Source organism: Rhinopithecus roxellana, chromosome 11 (genome assembly GCF_007565055.1).
Source record: "Rhinopithecus roxellana isolate Shanxi Qingling chromosome 11, ASM756505v1, whole genome shotgun sequence".
NCBI classification, from domain to species: Eukaryota; Metazoa; Chordata; class Mammalia; order Primates; family Cercopithecidae; genus Rhinopithecus; species Rhinopithecus roxellana.
Genome location: NC_044559.1, coordinates 52,167,466 through 52,184,985, shown reverse-complemented (window position 1 = coordinate 52,184,985; position 17,520 = coordinate 52,167,466). Strand labels below are relative to the sequence as shown.

Genomic DNA, 17,520 nt, shown 5'->3' with positions numbered 1-17,520 from the left:
CTCCCCAGTAGGCGGAAGGCGCAGACCCCGTTCCTGGTGTTCTGAGGCACTGTTCAGGGAATGAACTCAGAAGTGCAGAAATGGCTCATACGGCTTTCAGTTCAAACTTTAATACCTTTGAGGGGACTTTAATCGTCTAAGATTTAAAACATTTTTTATTAAAACTGTACAATAATTTACAAATGAGTAAAAATTCTCCGGTATATATCATAGGAATCACAATACAAAAATATTTGTAAAATCTTGTAGATCACCATACAAACCTACGTTAGGCCTGTGAATACTGATTAGCACTGAACAGAATGTCACGTGGTTAGAGGGTGACTAAGAAGGGAGTGCCTGGGAGAATACACACACTGCTTGGCATGCTGCCATAAAAAAACAGGCCCAGTTAGTTTTTGCATAAATTTACAATAAAGCTTTTTAAAAAATATACAGTAAACAAATATATGATTTGATACCTATATTCAGAATATGAGTTTCCTGAGCCTAAACTTAAATTCCACTCTGTGTTAAAACACACACTCCCTCTCAGGGTTTCAAGGATGGGATGACAGTGAGTGTTGGCGAATGCATCAGTGCCTCCAAACCCACACTTGGGCACTCTTCTTTTTGACTTCTAGTGTCGGTGTTCACAAGCCCTGTAAGGCACTCGGGGTATCCTGAAGGCTACAGATTCTGCCAGGGCAGAGACTTTAAGGAACAGCCATAGTCCTTCTCCAGCTCAAAATCCGGACCATGGGCACAAGGTAAACAACACACTGGTGTCAACAAAGAAATCTGTGATTTACGTGGATTTTTACTTTAGATGAACTGAAGTATCTATGTTGTTCTGTGTGTTGAGCAGAGTGTGATGATGTTAATACAATATAATGTAAATGTTGATGTCCTGGTTACACAGTAATCGTTTCTGGCCACATTTCAGGGTCCTTCCTCTTGCGTTATTAGGGGGTGATGCATTTATGCAGACTTCCCCTGTTAGAAGAGCTAGCAGTAAGACAGCCTGGAGGAAATTCACTCTAGCCCATTGGTTTGGAAAAAAAGGCATAGCCTACAAGTTAGAAATGCACCTTATTTTTAAATACTTGAATTCTGCTGCTGCTCACTGGACCAGGAGGAGTCAGTGATAAATGTTCATATTTACCTTTTTGGGGGCAAAAACCCAGTTCTGAAATGCTGGATATTGTAATCAGATGTAAAGAAGGTGCCTATGATAGAAGAGTGAGAACAATGATATCTAAGGAGAGGAACTGACGCTCCAACTAGATGTGAGCTTTCAGGAATGGGACAGGGATGTAATGCAGTTTGGATGTTATTCAGCACATTCCTTGCACCTTCTCCCTTTCCTATATACATAAGTTTTACATATAAACAATTACAACTTCATAAGAATTGGTACATATTTACATGCTTCTCTTTGCTGTATAGTTTGCCTTATTATTACAGAACTGTGATTAAGAGTGTCTGTGGTGGACAGAGGTGTATGAAGTGCTCCAGACATATATACAACATGCAAAACTATGATGACCCAAATAAACATGAGGGATGTGAATCTGAGTTTCACTGCACATCTTTAGATCCAAAACAGTTGGCCCATGCAGCTGTTGTTCCCATGCAGGTCAACACTGGGACCATGCCAGGAGCTCCCCCAGAGGAGGAGGCCAGGTTGGCAGGGAGGCAGGTAGAGTTACAACATATTTCTGGATACCTGCATCATAGAGTCCATCGGACTTCAACCCAGCAGTTCACCCATAGCGCCACGGTAGCTTTTATTAACACAAGGCTATTGTGTGCCATTCAGTTCTGAGTATAATAAATGTACCAAGAAGATGCAGTCATTAAAATGAGACAAAACTATGCACAGAGGACTGAACAAGATTTCAGACTTGAGACGCAAACCCCAAGGTCAGGCTCAGCTAGAGACATTGAACTGGCCCCGTATCTTGTCTGAGTAAATCAGGAACTGTGGCTTGAATGACAACAGAAACGGATGGGTCTTTCTCGGACAAGTGCTGATTAATAGTGCATTTTCCAGCAGAAACCCTGCAGCCACCAAAGAAAAAGCATACCTGTCTGACAGTATTAGCTTTTCCCTGATTTCAACCTAGGGAACCATGCCTGGTCCGCAGCCACTATGTCATCTGCCCCGAAGTCAGACATTTCTTCTGACACAAATATAAAATGAACTAATACTTCCAGACAACCCAATCCTCCCTGCAGCAACTGAGTCACCTCCTTTATACAATGGTGCACGTTACATTCACACCTGGCTGCACATCTAACTGCCTCAACTTCTAGGTGCCTCAAAATGGCTAAATCCCATGAATTGCTCTTCTGGTTGAGTGAAAACACACATAAACGCAGGCATGTGCACACAAGTGAGTGTGCACACACACACCTCCTGTCAATTCAGCTCTGAGAGCAATAACCTTAGACCACCAAGGGTGGGAGGACACAGAAGTTCCATCTGCAAGCAGTCAGGCTCCATCCACAGGCTGGACGAAGCTCCCGGGCTATGGCCTGCATCTCCCAGCAGGAATGGAAATCACACCTAACGTTGCCTTCACCAATGCACTGCTTCCTCTCTGAAAAAGAGTGAAGAAAACACCATTCAGTGCGATGACATGGGGAATGTGGGCACCACGAGTCAGCACTCAAGGCAATTGGGGCCTTGACCAGGCACTGGCTCTACACAGGACAGTCCTTGAGCCAATGGCAGGCACTGCCCTCATGGGTCCAGCACCAGCTACAGCACCACATCCTGAGCCTCCAGCCCGGGATACGCACCCGGTCCACGCTGAAGGCCACACTCTCAGGAAGATGAGTCCATGCTCCCCATAAAGCCCCTACAGAAGTGACCTTGGATCTTTCTCACCATGTCTGGGCCAGCGGCCCGGTTTCTACCCAACTTTACTCATTACTTAGAAAGTGGGCCTCTGCTAGGTTCACATTGTTTATTACCTTTCAATTTTTTAATGTTTTTGAAGAAGTTATGAAGGAGCTGCTTTTCACAAGGGCAGGCCCCGGATCCGTCCCTGGGGCACAGAAGCATTGGGTGGGAGGCCACGTGGGCTGAGGGCGGGGGAGAGAGCACGCTGGGACAGAGGCAGAGGGCCCAGCAGTAGAGACACCATGGTTTTCTAATCTAGGAGAGGTCTGAAGAGCTTTTTAGTTTTTGATTTTTTTAACCTAACTTCTAAGTAAGATATTACCTCAAACAGAATGAAAAATAAATGTAGTCAAATGACACACACGTTTACTTCTTCCCGTATTAAGCGTTACAGCTGAAATCTCTGCTGCAGTTAACATAGTACCTTGTTCTTTGTGCCTTTAATCAGGTTCATTTCTAAATAGGTTGTGGTGGAACCATCGATCTCTAGAAGGTACAGGAGGAAGGGGACCTGCCAGTCCAGCCCTCATATTTTACAGATGGAAAAGCTGAAGCCCCATGTAAAATAGGGATTTCCCTCGGTGACACTTCCAGGCTGAGCAGGGCCAGGGATCCAGACATCTACCTAGTAACACTCCCACCCCATCAATGCCTCTCTGAATTATGGGATCAACTGCCTGGGGTATGAACTATGCACATGCAAATAGAGAACAGAGGTCTTGTTGAAAATATTATGCAGAATTTTAAAAACTCCCTGTGGTCACTCGATCCCGCTCCAGAGCCAGCTGGTGCTCTCCATTGTCAACACGCTCACTCACTACCCTATTTCCAGAACAGGAGACTTTCTGCCCCATCCATGGCTGCAACATACCACTCACACACACACACTGCATGTGCATGTACACACAATGCACAACACACATACATGCACATGCACAAATGGCACATACACACTGCACATGCATGTACACACAACACACTGCACATACATGCCCACACAATACGCACACATGCACTGTACATGTGTACACACAATGCAATACACATGCACATGCACATACAGTGCACAACACATACATGCACATGCCCAAAGACACCACTCACACACAGCACACACATGCACACAATATATGCATGCATACACAACACGCCACTCACACACAGCACATGCATTCACACATGATACACACACACACACACACATATCATTCTGCTTCTAGGTGTGCAGTCCTCCCAAATCCCTTCCGCCCCACCCTATCTCTTCTGGGGGATGTGGTCTTCTCCCTCCCACCCTCCCTCCCCTTTCTGGCCACTGTCCTCAGTCAGCTGAGGACCTCATCCAAGCGGGAGCCATGTCAGGCACAGGACAAGTGGGAGGCGGCCACCCATGGGTCTGGCCTTGGTCTCTGTGGCTCCATGGGGCTCCTTAATTCCCCCATGCAAGCTCTGGCACCCCAAAGTCCTCACTCAAGAGTGTCTCTGTGGACAGGCCTGAGGCTGCTAGCTGCAGAAGTGCCTGCTTGCAAGGGCCGGCATCTGGGAACTTGGCTTTGAAGCATTCCTTTAGTGAGGAAGTTCCTGCCTAGACCATTTGTGCAAACAATGTGATTCATGGCAAACACTGGCCTTTCTTTTGAGGGCCTGGCATGTTAGTGGGCAGGGGGTGCACAACTGAGTAGTCCCCCAATCAAAATCATTTTTGGGTCTTAGCTGGAATTCCCTAAGCAGAAACACTGCATACGTGGGGCTGTGTTTTGCTGTTGGAGGGAGTGTGTGCCCCATGTGCACCTCGCAGTGGGGAAGAGTATGGGAGGGGAGAGAGCATAGTAAGTCTGCTCACAGGCCTCTCCAGGCTGTGCCTGTGAATGCTTCCCTTGCAGATCCAGCCACACCTCCTGATTATAGGGCTGCGATCATGGTGTGGCTGTGCCATGGTGTGGTTGTTGTGGTGTGACTCTGCCGTGGTGGGGCCCTGTGTGGTGTAACCCTGCCGTGGTGTGTCTTTGCTGTGGTGTGGCTCTGCTGTGGTGTGACTGTGTGCTGAGTCCTGTGAATCCCAGTGAGTCCCCAGACATGCAGGTGGTCTTGGGGGCCCCCAGAACATCTGCTTCCACTGTTGCCTGGAAGTGTGGGGGATGGGGGGACATGGGGCTGCGAATTACCTTCACGGAGCGCATTCTTTTACCTACTTGGCTATTCACATGGCAAATATTTACTTGAGTGTATCAGTGCCACAGCACGGGTTCCACGGGAGAAACCCAGGCAACCCTCAGCCCAAGAGCTCCCAGTTTTCAGGGAGGGGCAGGAAAGTGCTTCTCAGGTGGCTGAGCTTCGAGTGACAGGAGAGAGGCAGGATGTGGGGAGCTCAGGCATAGTGCAGATGGGGCCCCAACCAGCTCACAGCCCGGGGAGCTCAAGAGTCCCATCGACAATGTCCATGCACACACATGGACACTATCCAGTGCACAGGAGCAAGTGTATACACACCACAACCAAATGCACAGTGTGCACACCCATGAACACTACCCAGTGCCCCGTGGCCATGCATGATGCTGGCGGAGGATGAGCACTGAGGGCTCCTGCCCTTCGCCCTGGAGGGGAAAGCCTGGGTAATTTTATCTTGGGCTGTGGTAAGGATGGCTGATGAAGCATAGGAACAAGGTGATGACCACAATCATGAACTTGGCTCATTGGACAGTGCCAAGGGCTGCAACAGGGACAGGAGATGGCAGCATGCCTGGGGCACTACCCGGGGCTGGCACAGGGCACTTCTGCAGGTGGGGGCCCCCAGCCCCACAGGCACGAAGGCACCAGAACCTCGCTAAAAGCCGCAGAGGCAGAACCCTTATCAATAACACCGTGGGTACCACGTGCAGACAGAGTCGTGCATATGGATCAGGAAACAGCATTCTGATTGATGTCAAAACAGAGCCCGAGGAACAGGCCCCTGCCGTCTGTGTGTGTGCTGGAAATTTCCACTGGGATCTCAACTGTTTGGAAACATAACACAGTTGGCAAGGAAGATAAGAACCTTCCTGGGGTCCCGACCTCTGCTTGCTTCAGAATTCATCAGATGATGAATGCCACTGGAAGGCTCAGGACCTACAGCCTCAGTTTCCAAAAGTGTGCATAAGACAAGCAACCCCAGGGTTCTCACACAGGGTGAGCCGCTTGGGAGGTGGTGAGACCCTGCAGCCTGGATCCTTGCTCTGTTCCCCAACACTGCCCCACAAATACACAGATTCCCAGCTGACAGGACAAGGAGCGAGGGCCGAGCACAGGACCTTTCCCCATATGCTCTTTTGTCTGAGAAACTTTAGCCAAATATTTTCAAACCAAACAGAAACAAATGGCAACCACTAAATCTGCTCACGGTCAAGGTACTTTTTTCTTGAAGTTCTGATTTGGGGAAAATATGAAATAGACCTTACCCAGATACAGGCTTAGCCTCCTCCTCCACCCACTTCATGGGGTCTCTCTCAACCCTACAGAGGGGACCAGTGCTGTTACCAACTCTGTCTGCCCAGAGCCACCTCTGAGGTCATCCTTTCCCCAGCCACCACAGAGGAGCCCCATGTGGCCCACACGGATGCTGGGATAGTCCTCCCATCCTGGGACAGTCCTCAGGCATGTGGTGTTCTGCTCCGGGTCAACCTCCTGCTGATTTTGGCTCTAGAGCTCCCTAATAAATAATAAAGGCAGAAGCCACTTTGATGGTGCAGGTAGCAGGTAGGACAGTGAAGTGGGTGCACAGGAGCAGGTGCACACACACCACAACCAAATGCACAGTGTCCACACACACGCACACTGCCCAGGGCACAGGAGCAAGTGTATACACACCAAGACCAAATGCACAGGCACACTCCCCCCACGCACTGGCATGCGCACACACACCCGTGCGCACACTTTCTCCCTATTCTCCACGGGTTCCTGGTTTCATTTTCTATCTGGTGGTGCAGCTGCTCTCACAGGCCTCCACAGCGATGCCCAGCTACCCTTTCTGACATCAGCTTCTCTAATAATGACATCCCTTATTAACAGCCCCATGGCCAGCCTAGTAAAAGGATCCATTATTGCTTTAACCAAGATGGTTGCATTAGAGATTGCAAGACAGCTGGCCCGCAGGCTGTAAGCTGCTGACTGAAAAGAATAAATTAGACAATAGAGCAATAAAGGGGGAGGGGGACCCCTGGTTTCAAGTCAGTTGTTCAGTTTCGAGATTTTGTGCAAATCACCCAGTGACATTTGAGAAACATCTTTGCTCTTGGTAAAAACAGAAAGATTCTAAACAAAAAGCAAAGAAAAACAGCTCCAAAGCCAACAGGAACCAGGTAAGAGGTTGGTATCAACTCCCAAAGTTGCAGATTCCGACTCCCAATGTGACCCAGGAGTAGCCTGGGAGCAGCACCAGCACGTCAGGAGACTCCACAGGAAGGTTCAAGCAGCAGCACTCGTAACAAGCAGAGGCCTGGAAATAACCAAATGTCCACCGGAGGGGAGGTAAAGCCCCAGCACGAGCTCGCAGATTGGAGGGTGCACATGGCTGAATCCCTGCACAATGACTCCAAGCACAAACACCCAAAGGACGCCTTTTAACAAAGATTTCAAACACAATTAGAGAGTCTGCCTTTTGGAAATGTGTCTGCTACAAAGCGCTGCACAAAGCCCTCATGGGGAGGGGATGGGATGCGCCACAAGGTCAGAGGTCAGTGTTTGTTTTGCGTGGCAGAGCCACAGAATGAGCAAGCAGGCTGCTGTAGACCAGCAACAAGAGCGAGGCACACACCAGCACCAGGACCAAGACCATGCTGTGCACCAAGAAACATGAGGACAATGCTATGCTTAGGATGTGGGGACCAGGCAGGAGCTGCAGGCAGGAGCCCTCCCGCTGGTCCTGCCATGCAAATGCAAAGTGACCCCATGGGTGCCTGTGAGCTGGATGCTGCACAGGAGCTGCTTCTGCCACCAGACAAGCACACGGCTGACCCCAGGGCGGAGCCCTCCCCATTCACTCTTGGGGCTGGAGCCCTGGCTGATGAAGCTGCCCTAACGAGCAGTTGCTGGGGGGCAGATCCTGCAGGGAGCATGGTGGGGCACCTGGAAGACTCCGCCCCCGATGGGGGTCTGCAGCCTCTGCTTCCAAGAGAGACAGGCAGTGCTTGGGCCGTACTCAGGGAGGGGAGCTTCCCCCAGCTCAGCAATGCCCTGGGAGGGGACAGCCCCAAAGGACTAATTGTTCACACTTGGGTGAGCTGTTTCTAAACACCTCACCTTTTGTTTCTCTTTCTTTTAACAATATAGACAAATTCAGTAAGAAAACAATTTCACCGGGCTACGATGCAGAGCATTACAGATTTCTTTTAAGTGACGGCTCCTGCTCCATCATGCACGATGCCCATGAACTGGATACATTCTGAACAGGGGCAGCCTTTTAAAATCCCTGGGTTTTAAGATGACAGACAGACATCATCTCCAGCAGCAGCCTGGCGGAAGCAGTCTGTGGCCCAGCTCAGAACAGCAGGGCTGCTCGTTGGCATTCAGGCACCTGCTCCGCAGAAGCTGTAAATCTGAACCTGCTGACAGTTCATCAACACACCTCAATCTTCCAGACCCTGAGCTGACCCAGGCCCAGGCCCTAGAGATCCAGCCCATCCTGGGGTCAAATGGGGACCAGACACGCTGGCTCTGCCAGCTCCAGGGACCCCCCCAGCAGCCCTGCTCTCCCATCTTGTGGTAGCAGAGTAGGGTGGACAGTTATTGACCATGGGGTGGAAGGAGACAAGGACGCTCTTGTGTGGACATTCACATGCAAACAATGAACTTCAATCCGGACCGAGCCGCAGGTGCAAAGTTAACTCAAAGTGAATCGCAGGCATTTTAAATTTAAGACATAAAACCACAGATTCTAGAAGGAAATGGGAGCAAATATTTGTGACTTTGAGTTAGGTAAGTTTTTCTTAGTTCTAACATCAAAAACCACAATTCATTTTTTAGAAGTAGATAAATTAGACTTCATCAAAATTAAGAACTTCTGCCCTTTAAATGACACTCAAGAGAATGAAAAGACGAAAGAGACTGGAAGAAATACTTTTCAATGGTGTATCTGATAATGGCATGTATCCAGAATAGAGGAAGAAGCTCTCAAAACTCAGAATAACAAAGTAAACAACCCAATTCAAAAATGGGCAAATGATCTGAACAGACGTTTCACCAAAGAAGGTATACGGATGGAAAATCAACACACAAAAAGATGCTCAACGTCATGAGTCAGCAGCGAAATGCAAATGAAACCCCACATAAGATGCCACTCCCCCTCTATTGGAAGCGACCAAATAAGGAGAACCAGCCTAACCATGTGAAGACGTTGTGTGGGGGGCAACGGGAACCCTCCCAGCGCCGGTGGAAATGCAAAACGGAACAGCCACTCTGGACAACAGTTACTTATAAAAGTAAGCACGCACTCGCCATGTAATCCAGCAGACCCAGTCCTAGGTATTTATCCAAGAGAAAGGAAAACTTGCTTTCATGAAAAAACCTGTACACACATTAGAGCAGTTTTGTTCATATTTGCCCCAAACTGGAAACCACCCTGACGTCCTTCAACAAGGCCCTGGTGCACTGTGTTCCTTTCCCCCGAGGGGATTCTATTCGGGAACAGAAGGAGAACCCACGGAGCCACACAGCACAAGGAATCTTACGTGGGTTTTGCTGAACATAAACACAGCCAGATCCCCAAAGCTGCACTACGTGACTCTATTTACCTGATGTGGAAGTGGCAAAACGGACACGATGAGAAACGGCTCAGGGCTGCCAGGGAGGGGCCACTGCACAGGCAGCAGGAGGCAGCTTGGGGAGCAGCTCGGGAATGGGATGGTCTGTGTTGGGGCTGGGGTAGTGGATGCATGTGCTATGCATGGGCCACAACCCAGAAAGCCATCGCAGACACACCACACACACCGCAGACACACCACCACAAGCACAGCAGAGACCACCACAGACGCACCACACACCACCACAAAATGCACCACCATGAACATACCACAGGCCACACACCACCACAAGCATACCAGTCAATTGTACTACATGTACATTTTTTCAAAAACATGTGAATACGTGAAGGAACACGAATGAAGTACCCATACGTACAAAGGCACCTGGCCGTGTTACAAACGAACAGCCCTGGGGAGGGAGGGTAAGAAAAGAACCCACCTGAGTCGTTTGGAAAACAGTGTTGTGTGTGGACACCGTGAGGCTGGGGGAAAGGAACTGTGCTCCAGCTGGGGCATCTGTTTCCTGCAGGGTCTGGGTCATCCTGAGGTGACACAGGTGTATGCCAGGGCTGAACAGAGGAACAGGTACATCTCAGACAGTGAGCGCCAAGTGTCTGCTACCACCAACATGACACACAAGAAGAGCACGGCTGGGAAGAACCACACACCGTTGACCTAGAATTGGAGGCATCACCACGGACTTGTGGTTTCATAACAGCATTAGATAGGTAGGTAGGTAGACGATGAGAGACAGGGGAAGGAGAGAGGGGGAGGGAGGGAGGGAGAGAGGGAAGGAGAGAGAGGGAGGGAGGGAGAGAGAGAGCGAAGGAGAGAGAGGGAGCGAGGAGAGAGGGAAGGAGAGAGGGAGGGAGAGAGAGAGGGAGGGAGGAGAGAGAGGGGGGAGAGAGAGGGAGGGAGAGAGGAAGGGAAGAGAGAGGGAGGAGAGAGAGGGAGGGAGAGGGAGGGAGAGAGGGAAGGAGGGAGGAGAGAGGGAAGGAGAGGGAGGGAGAGAGAGAGAGGGAGGAGAGAGAGAGGGAGGAGAGGGAGAGGGGGGAGAGAGGGGGGAGAGAGAGGGAGAGAGAGGAGGGAGAGAGAGAGAGAGAGAGGGAGGGAGAGAGAGGAGAGAGAGAGAGAGGGAGAGAGAGAGGGAGGAGAGCGAGGGCGGGGGAGAGGGGAGGGAGAGAGGGAGGGAGAGAGAGGAGGGAGAGAGAGAGGGAGGGAGACGGAGAGAGAGAGGGAGGGAGGGAGAGAGGGAGGGAGGGGGAGAGGGAGGGGAGAGAGGGCGGAGGGAGGGAGAGAGGGAGGGGGAGAGGGGGGAGGGGAGGGGGAGGGGAGAGAGGGAGAGAGGGAGGGAGAGAGAGAGAGGGAGGGAGAGCGAGAGGGAGGGGACGAGAGAGAGGGAGGGAGAGAGGGAGGAGGGAGAGAGGGAGGGAGAGAGGGAGGGAGGGAGGAGGGGAGAGGGGGAGGGAGGAGAAGGAGAGAGAGGGAGGAGGGCGAGAGGAGAGAGAGGGAGGGAGAGAGGGAGGGAGAGCGGAGGGAGAGAGAAGGAGAGAGAGAGGAGGGAGGGAGGGGGGAGAGAGGGAAGGGAGAGAGGGGGAAGGAGAGAGAGGGGGGAGAGAGGGAAGGAGAGAGGAAGGAGAGAGAGAGGGAGGGGGAGAGAGGGAAGGGAGGACGAGCGCAGGAGGAGAGAGAGAGAGCGGGAGGAGAGAGAGAGCGGGAGGAGAGAGAGAGAGCGGGAGGAGGGAGAGAGAGCGGAGGAGGGAGGAGGCGAGAGAGGAGAGAGAGAGTGGAAGAGAGAGAGAGAGGAAGGCGAGAGAGAGAGACGAGGGAAGGAGAGAGAGAGAGAGGAGAAGGAGAGAGAGAGGGAAGGAGAGAGTAGACGAGAGGGAAGGAGAGAGAGAGAGAGGAAGAGAGGAGACGGAAGGAGAGAGAGAGAGGGAAGGAGAGAGAGAGAAGAGGGGAAGGAGAGGAGAGAGAGGGAAGGAGAGAGAGAGAGAGGGAAGGAGAGAGAGAGGAAGAAGAGCGAGAGACGGAAAGGAGAGAGAGAGGGAAGGAGAGAGAGACGGAAGGAGAGAGAGAGAGAGGGAAGGAGAGAGAGAGAGAGGGAAGGAGAGAGAGGGGAAGGAGAGAGAGAGGGGGGGAAGGAGAGAGAGAGAGGGAAAGAGAGAGAGGGAAGGAGGGAAGCACAGGTATGTGGGTGTGCACAGGTTGGTTTGCACACGTATTTCCAGGCTGTCTCTGAGAGGACCTGGAAATACTGTCACCCCAGTAGCAACAAGCACACCCTGGTCCAGAGACCTTGGTTTCTGAACACTGCTCTCCAACACAGAAGCCAGAGCTCCTTGGGGAAGGAGTTACGGACCCCGCCTTGTGGGGTCAGAGAGAAAGAGAGTGCTCTGCAGGGTGCCAGCCTGGAGGAGGCCTGGAGGCTCTGCGGCAGCCTCTGGGTGAGGAGACATTAACAGCCTCACTGGGCCATGACCCAGGGACAGACTGAATGGCCGGATGCACACAGTGCGATACACAGGCAAAGAAATAGGAGAAAAGGGGCAGGTCTTCTCTATAGGAAAATTCTAACCAATGAAATAGGAGGAAGGGGGAGAGGACGTCCCCACAGGAAGAAGTGCTGCAGGGAAGATCCACCAACGGGTGTGGAGATCCAGGCAACGTTCACGGAGAAATGTGGTCTTTTCAGTCTCGGCGAATCTCCCCCAGTGCACACATAAATTACACAGGGCTCCTTCTCAGTGGAGACCCTGGCAGACACCCCCTTAGCCAAGTGATCAAGGTTATGGCATTAGTGATGAAATACGCCCACCTCGGGCACCCTGGTGTGGTACTTAGGGTCCGTCACTCCTGGGGCATTCCCCCCAGATGCGTTACCTCCACAGAACCACAGGCCAGGCAGATCCTCCTGAGGAACCTACAAAATAGCCCGCTAGTTCTTATCCAAGCATCAAGGCCAAGAGTGATGAGGAAGAACTAAAAAGCTATCACTGACGGCAGGCACTACAGAGACAGGATGAGTGAATGCAATGTGGGATCCTGGAACAGAAAGGAGCATTTGCCAGGAGGAAACCTGGAGAAACCAGAAACCAGAACCCAGGTTGTGGCAAAGTTTTGAAAGTGTATCATGATTATGTAAGATAGGGACAGGCTGAACGCAGTGGCTCATGCCTGTAATCCCAGCACTTTGGGAGGCCGAGGCAGGCAGATCATGAGATCAGGAGTTCGAGACCATCCTGGCTAACATGGTGAAACCCCATCTCAACTAAAAACACAAAAATTAGCCAGGCGTGCTGGCAGGCGCCTGCCTGTAATCCCAGCCACTTGGGAGGCTGAGGCAGGTGAATTGCTTGAACCCAGGAGGAGGAGGTTGCGGTGAGCCAAGATCGTGCCAATGCACTCTAGCCTGCTGACAGGGCAAGACTCCATCTCAAAGAAAAGAAAAGAAAAGACAGGAACATCAGGGGAAGCAGGCTGAAGGGTACACAGGACTCTCTACACAATTTGTGCAATTTTAAGTCTAACATTATTTCAAAATAAAAAGTTGGGGAAAAAAGCTAATTGGAGAGAAGGGATACGCTCACTGAGACAGCACAGTAACATCTCGTGTCTCATTTACTGTGCAAAAATACGCTCGATCAGACATTGTCGCGATTCCTCTCCCATAGGGCAGGGCACACAGTGCACCTGCTGGGCTGTGGGTGAGGGGCCCTCTGCTTCTTATGGGTGTGGGGTTGGTGGTCTAGGGCTGGGAGTGGGGACTAGGGCACAAAAGCCCCTTGCTGGCTGCAAATTTAGGTAGTAGCTCTTTCGTGACACCCTTCAAACTCACGCTGGACACTGCACGCTCGGACCAGACACGGTGGGAGAGGATCCCGAGGGGATGACGGCCGCCTCACTTCAGAGGAGCCCTGTGGGCTGGTGGCCTCGGCCCAATGTCCCCGCTCTGTAGCTTCCCCCAAGGGAGCCTGCGCAGGCATCGCCCTCCTCTCCTCACTGGACTGAACAAGCTGAAGAGGACATGGCTTCTGGCGCTCCAGGCAGAACAGGTTTCCGCTCACAGCTCTCCCCACCCCTCGGGGTAGTTGCAGGGTTGGGTGACAGCCCTGGGGGAGCATCTGGGGCGGAGGTCTCTGCCTGGTGCCACGCGACGGCTTGGGGCCCATTGGCTCACGCATGTTTTCCTGCCGGGTCTAGTGTTCGAGGCTCGCTCCCTGATCCTGGGAGGCTGGCGGGACTGGCCGAGGAGAGCAGTCTTCTGTGCGGACCCGTACAGACGCCTTGTCCACGATGTGCCTGTAGCTTGTCAGCCCCCAAGTGGAGAAGCACCTGCCCACCTCTGTCCCCACTGTGCCCACGGGCCTGAGGCACAGTCTGCCCATTGCTGGCCGGCTGCCCTTCCCTGATGACAGTGTGGCCTGTCTACTCTGACCGCCCCACAGGCACACACTGGGAGCAGGAGAAGCCCTGAGTCACCTCCAGCTCCAGTACCCAGGAAATGGCTCCATCCAGGGACGTCGTCCATTCATGTCCAAGTCCCAGATGTCATCGAGGGCGGCTGTGGGGGGACCCTGCTCTCCAGGCCCCCCTCTCCTAGCCCGGGGTCCTCTCTGTGACCTGTTGTGGGGAACTGCTTGGGGCTCAGCATGGCCTGGATGGTCCACCAGCCCCTGCTGTGAGGCCTGGTCCTCAGGGGGTGGGAGTGACGTAGCCGGGAAGCCTCCGCGGGGATGTGCGTATGTCCACACCGTGTGTGTCGCTGCGCTGTGGGGCGTTCACTGGCCCCCACCACCCTCGGGGGACCCTGGAGGCAGTGGAGCTCCCGACCTCTAGCTGTGCTGTCCTTGCCGCACAATTAGAGATGCGCTGCTTGGAGCTCCAGCTTTTGCTGTGGGACCAGAAGTCCCTGGGGATGTGGGAGCCGTGTCCTGAGGGCTGGTGGGCCTGTAGTGCCCTCCTGTGCCAAGCAGCGGGTGTCCTTGGACAAGGCTGGGGCTGTTGACCTCCCACACCTTTTAGAATGAACCTCTGCAGAGAACTTTCTGGCCTGAGGCTGTGCCTGGGCGCACTTGGGGGACACAGGAGCCAGATTCTGCTTGGTACCCAGGTCCCGACCCACACAAGGACAACGCCTTATCCACAATGCACCTGGAGAACGCGCCCCAGGGGACCTGCAAGATGGAGCCGCTGCCCGCCTCGTACCTCCTCCTCGCTACTGCCCCTCCTGAGTTGAGGGTGAAGACAGAGCCACTGCCCCCTCCTGAGTCGAGGGTGAAGATGGAGCCGCTGCCCCCTCCTGAGTCGAGGGTGGTGGTCACACCTCCTCCTCCCCCTCCCATTTTCTATGCAGGGGAGCATCTCCCAGGAACAACAGTGCCTGTAGCCCATGGCCGCTGCCCACTGCAGGAGACACAGCTGGCTCTCGGACAGGGTTTGTGTGGGTGGAGGACTACCCAGGTGCCAAGGCAAGAGACTGAAGGCACAAACTGTTTCAGTATAATAAAGAAAATAGTTAGAATAAGAATAGTCATAACACAAATTAGATATAAAGATGATCATGGACAATTATCAATCATTATTATAAACCATTAATCATCGGCTTTTAATATGACTCTTCGTTGTATTACTAATATAACCTAGGACTAACCGGCGGGCATAGGGTCAGGTGCTGAAGGGACATTGTGAGAAGTGACAGAAGGTGAGCCCTCTGTCACGCCCGCATAAGGGCCGCTTGAGGGCTCCTTGGTCAAGCGGTAACGCCAGTGTCTGGGAAGGCACCCGTTACTTAGCAGACGGTGAAAGGGAGTCTCCTTTCCTTGGAGGAGTCGGGGAACACTCTGCTCCACCAGCTTCTTGTGGAAGGCTGGATATTATCCAGGCCTGCCCGCAATCATCTGGCGGCCTAAACCCCTCCCTGTGGTGCTGTGCTTCAACGGTCACGCTCCTTGTCCACTTTCATGTTCCTCCTGTACTTCTGGTTCCTCTTTGAAGTGTGTAGAAGACAGCAGTAGAAGACATAGTGAAAGTCTTAAAGTCTTTGATCTTTCTTATAAGTGCAGAGAAGCAAACGCTGACGTATGCTGCCTTCCCTCTGCTTAGGCTACCTAAGAGGGAAGGGCCCCCTGTCCTGTCATCACATGATTTGCTTCACCTTGTCAATCACTTAGAAGATCCACCCTCCTTACCCTGCCCCCTTGTCTTGTATGCACTAAGTATCAGCGCGCCCAGCCGCTCAGGGCCACTGCCGGTCTCCACGTCTTGGTGGTAGTGGTCCCCCGGGCCCAGCTGTTTTCTCTTTATCTCTTTGTCTTGTGTCTTTATTTCTTACAATCTCTCATCTCCACACACAGGGAGAACACCTGCTAAGCCCCATAGGGCTGGACCCTATAGGTGTGGGTCAGAGGTGGGGAAGGTGGAGCGCTTTCTGGGTGGCCCCCCATGGGGCTGCCACTGCCTCCCCAAGAACCGGCTCACCCTGCCCCAGAGCCCCACAGACACGACGGATCTTCAAACTCTCCCATGGGGAACCCCGCTGGCAAGGAAAGCTCCATGGTGGAGCGAGCCCCGCCCAGTCCTGACCTCCTTCCCTGCTGGGAGCAACCAGAGTCGCCTCCCCAGAGTGGACACCTCAGGTGCTGGGTCCGAGTGAGGGACGGCGCTCACGGTCAGGTGCATGGGAGCAGCGGAGGGGGGTGCACTTGGAAAGCAGCCTCGATGCACCTACAGGGTTTCTCCCTTTTCTGCAAGCCTCTTCCTGCAAGTGGGAGGAGGGTCAGCTGTGCCAGATGCCAGGTCCCTGTGGGGCACCGTGTCTGCAGACCCTGCCCCCAGCAACAGCTCAGGCCACAGTCCACACGAGCCCCCAGACCCTGTCCCATGCGTGGCGGGAGAGGTGATCTTGACGGTCAGCAGTGGAGGGGCTGGCAGAGCCACACATGTGCAGACTGGGACACAGAGGCGTGCAGGAGAAGCTGGGGCTCACCTCGCAGGGAGGGTGCGCCAGCAAATTTAATTCTCATCTCAAACGGGGCTGAGTTCTCTAAGCAGAATTAGCAGGCCAGGAAGGGGGTGTGTCAGCTTGTGCAGGGTCACCACACAGGGCGGGAGGGAAAGGCCGTCCCTGTGGACAGACGGCAGCCCTTACCTGTCAGCTTCTTGGACCACGGTTCCCTTCTTGCGCCAGCAGAGCCACAGGTGCGTCCGCCATCCCTCACCTGGGCTGCTCCTTGTGTGCGAAGGCTTGGGGTGAGGCTTCGGTTCCTGCTGGGGTCCATGGCCTGCAGGTCTGGCCTGCGCAGGGGCTTCCAGGCCAGGTGGCTCAGGTAGCTCTGGGCGCTCAGGGCCTCTGTGACTTCTGGAGATGCACTACGGAGGCAGCCTCTGGCATCCATGTTCCAGCTGGCTCTGCCCCTTGTCCCATCTCCTGTCACCACGCTCCCCACGTCTTCCTTGGATCAGTCCCGTGGTGCTCCCAGCTGGTGGCCTTCCTGTCTCAGGCTGGGTAGGAAGGCAGAGGGTTGAGGGCACCCCGTGGCCCACGGCGGCCACGGCTCTTTTCTGTCCCCACAGAGATGATGATGAAGGGGGGTGGGGGTGGGGTCTGTTGGCCAGCAGGTGTTCAGGACCCCAGCAACACATTGCAGCATTGGAGGGGCCACTGAGGTGTCAGGGAGCCCTCCCAGGACCATCCAGGGAGCCTCCTTGAATGAAGGTCACCATCCAGGCGGCGCAGTCACAGCCTTCATCTTGTCATTGGGCCATGCCTCTGTCGTTTCTGAAAATCTTCCTCCAGACACCGGTGGTAACTACCGTGAGGACCAAGAGAGGGGAGAGGACCCGAGGCTGGTGCTTCAC

General features: G+C 53.2%; 2 protein-coding genes across 2 annotated transcripts in view; both read right to left on the bottom strand.

Moving 5' to 3' along the window:
* Positions 1 to 137: 137 nt before the first annotated feature.
* On the bottom strand, positions 138 to 17,088 carry LOC115900375. The gene is made up of 2 exons (XM_030940701.1): positions 16,811 to 17,088; positions 138 to 2,585 (listed from the first exon to the last, which is right to left on the bottom strand). The coding sequence occupies exons 1-2, from the start codon at positions 17,055 to 17,057 to the stop codon at positions 2,431 to 2,433; spliced, it is 402 nt and encodes a 133-aa protein (XP_030796561.1). The 5' UTR covers positions 17,058 to 17,088; the 3' UTR covers positions 138 to 2,430.
* JAKMIP3 (Janus kinase and microtubule interacting protein 3) overlaps positions 17,080 to 17,520 on the bottom strand; it is a 115,047-nt gene continuing 114,606 nt past the window's right edge. The window contains 1 exon segment of the mRNA XM_030940699.1: positions 17,080 to 17,519. Within this exon segment, the coding sequence (XP_030796559.1) occupies positions 17,416 to 17,519 (104 nt within the window). The 3' untranslated portion in view covers positions 17,080 to 17,415.

Coding starts and splice junctions, on each gene's coding strand:
- LOC115900375 (XM_030940701.1), bottom strand. CDS start 17,057: ATGGATGCCAGAGGCTGCCTCCGTAGTGCATCTCCAGAAGTCACAGAG. Junction 2,586..16,810: donor GTGGTCCAAGAAGCTGACAG/GTAAGGGCTGCC, acceptor ACTCTTTTTCAG/AGAGGAAGCAGTGCATTGGT.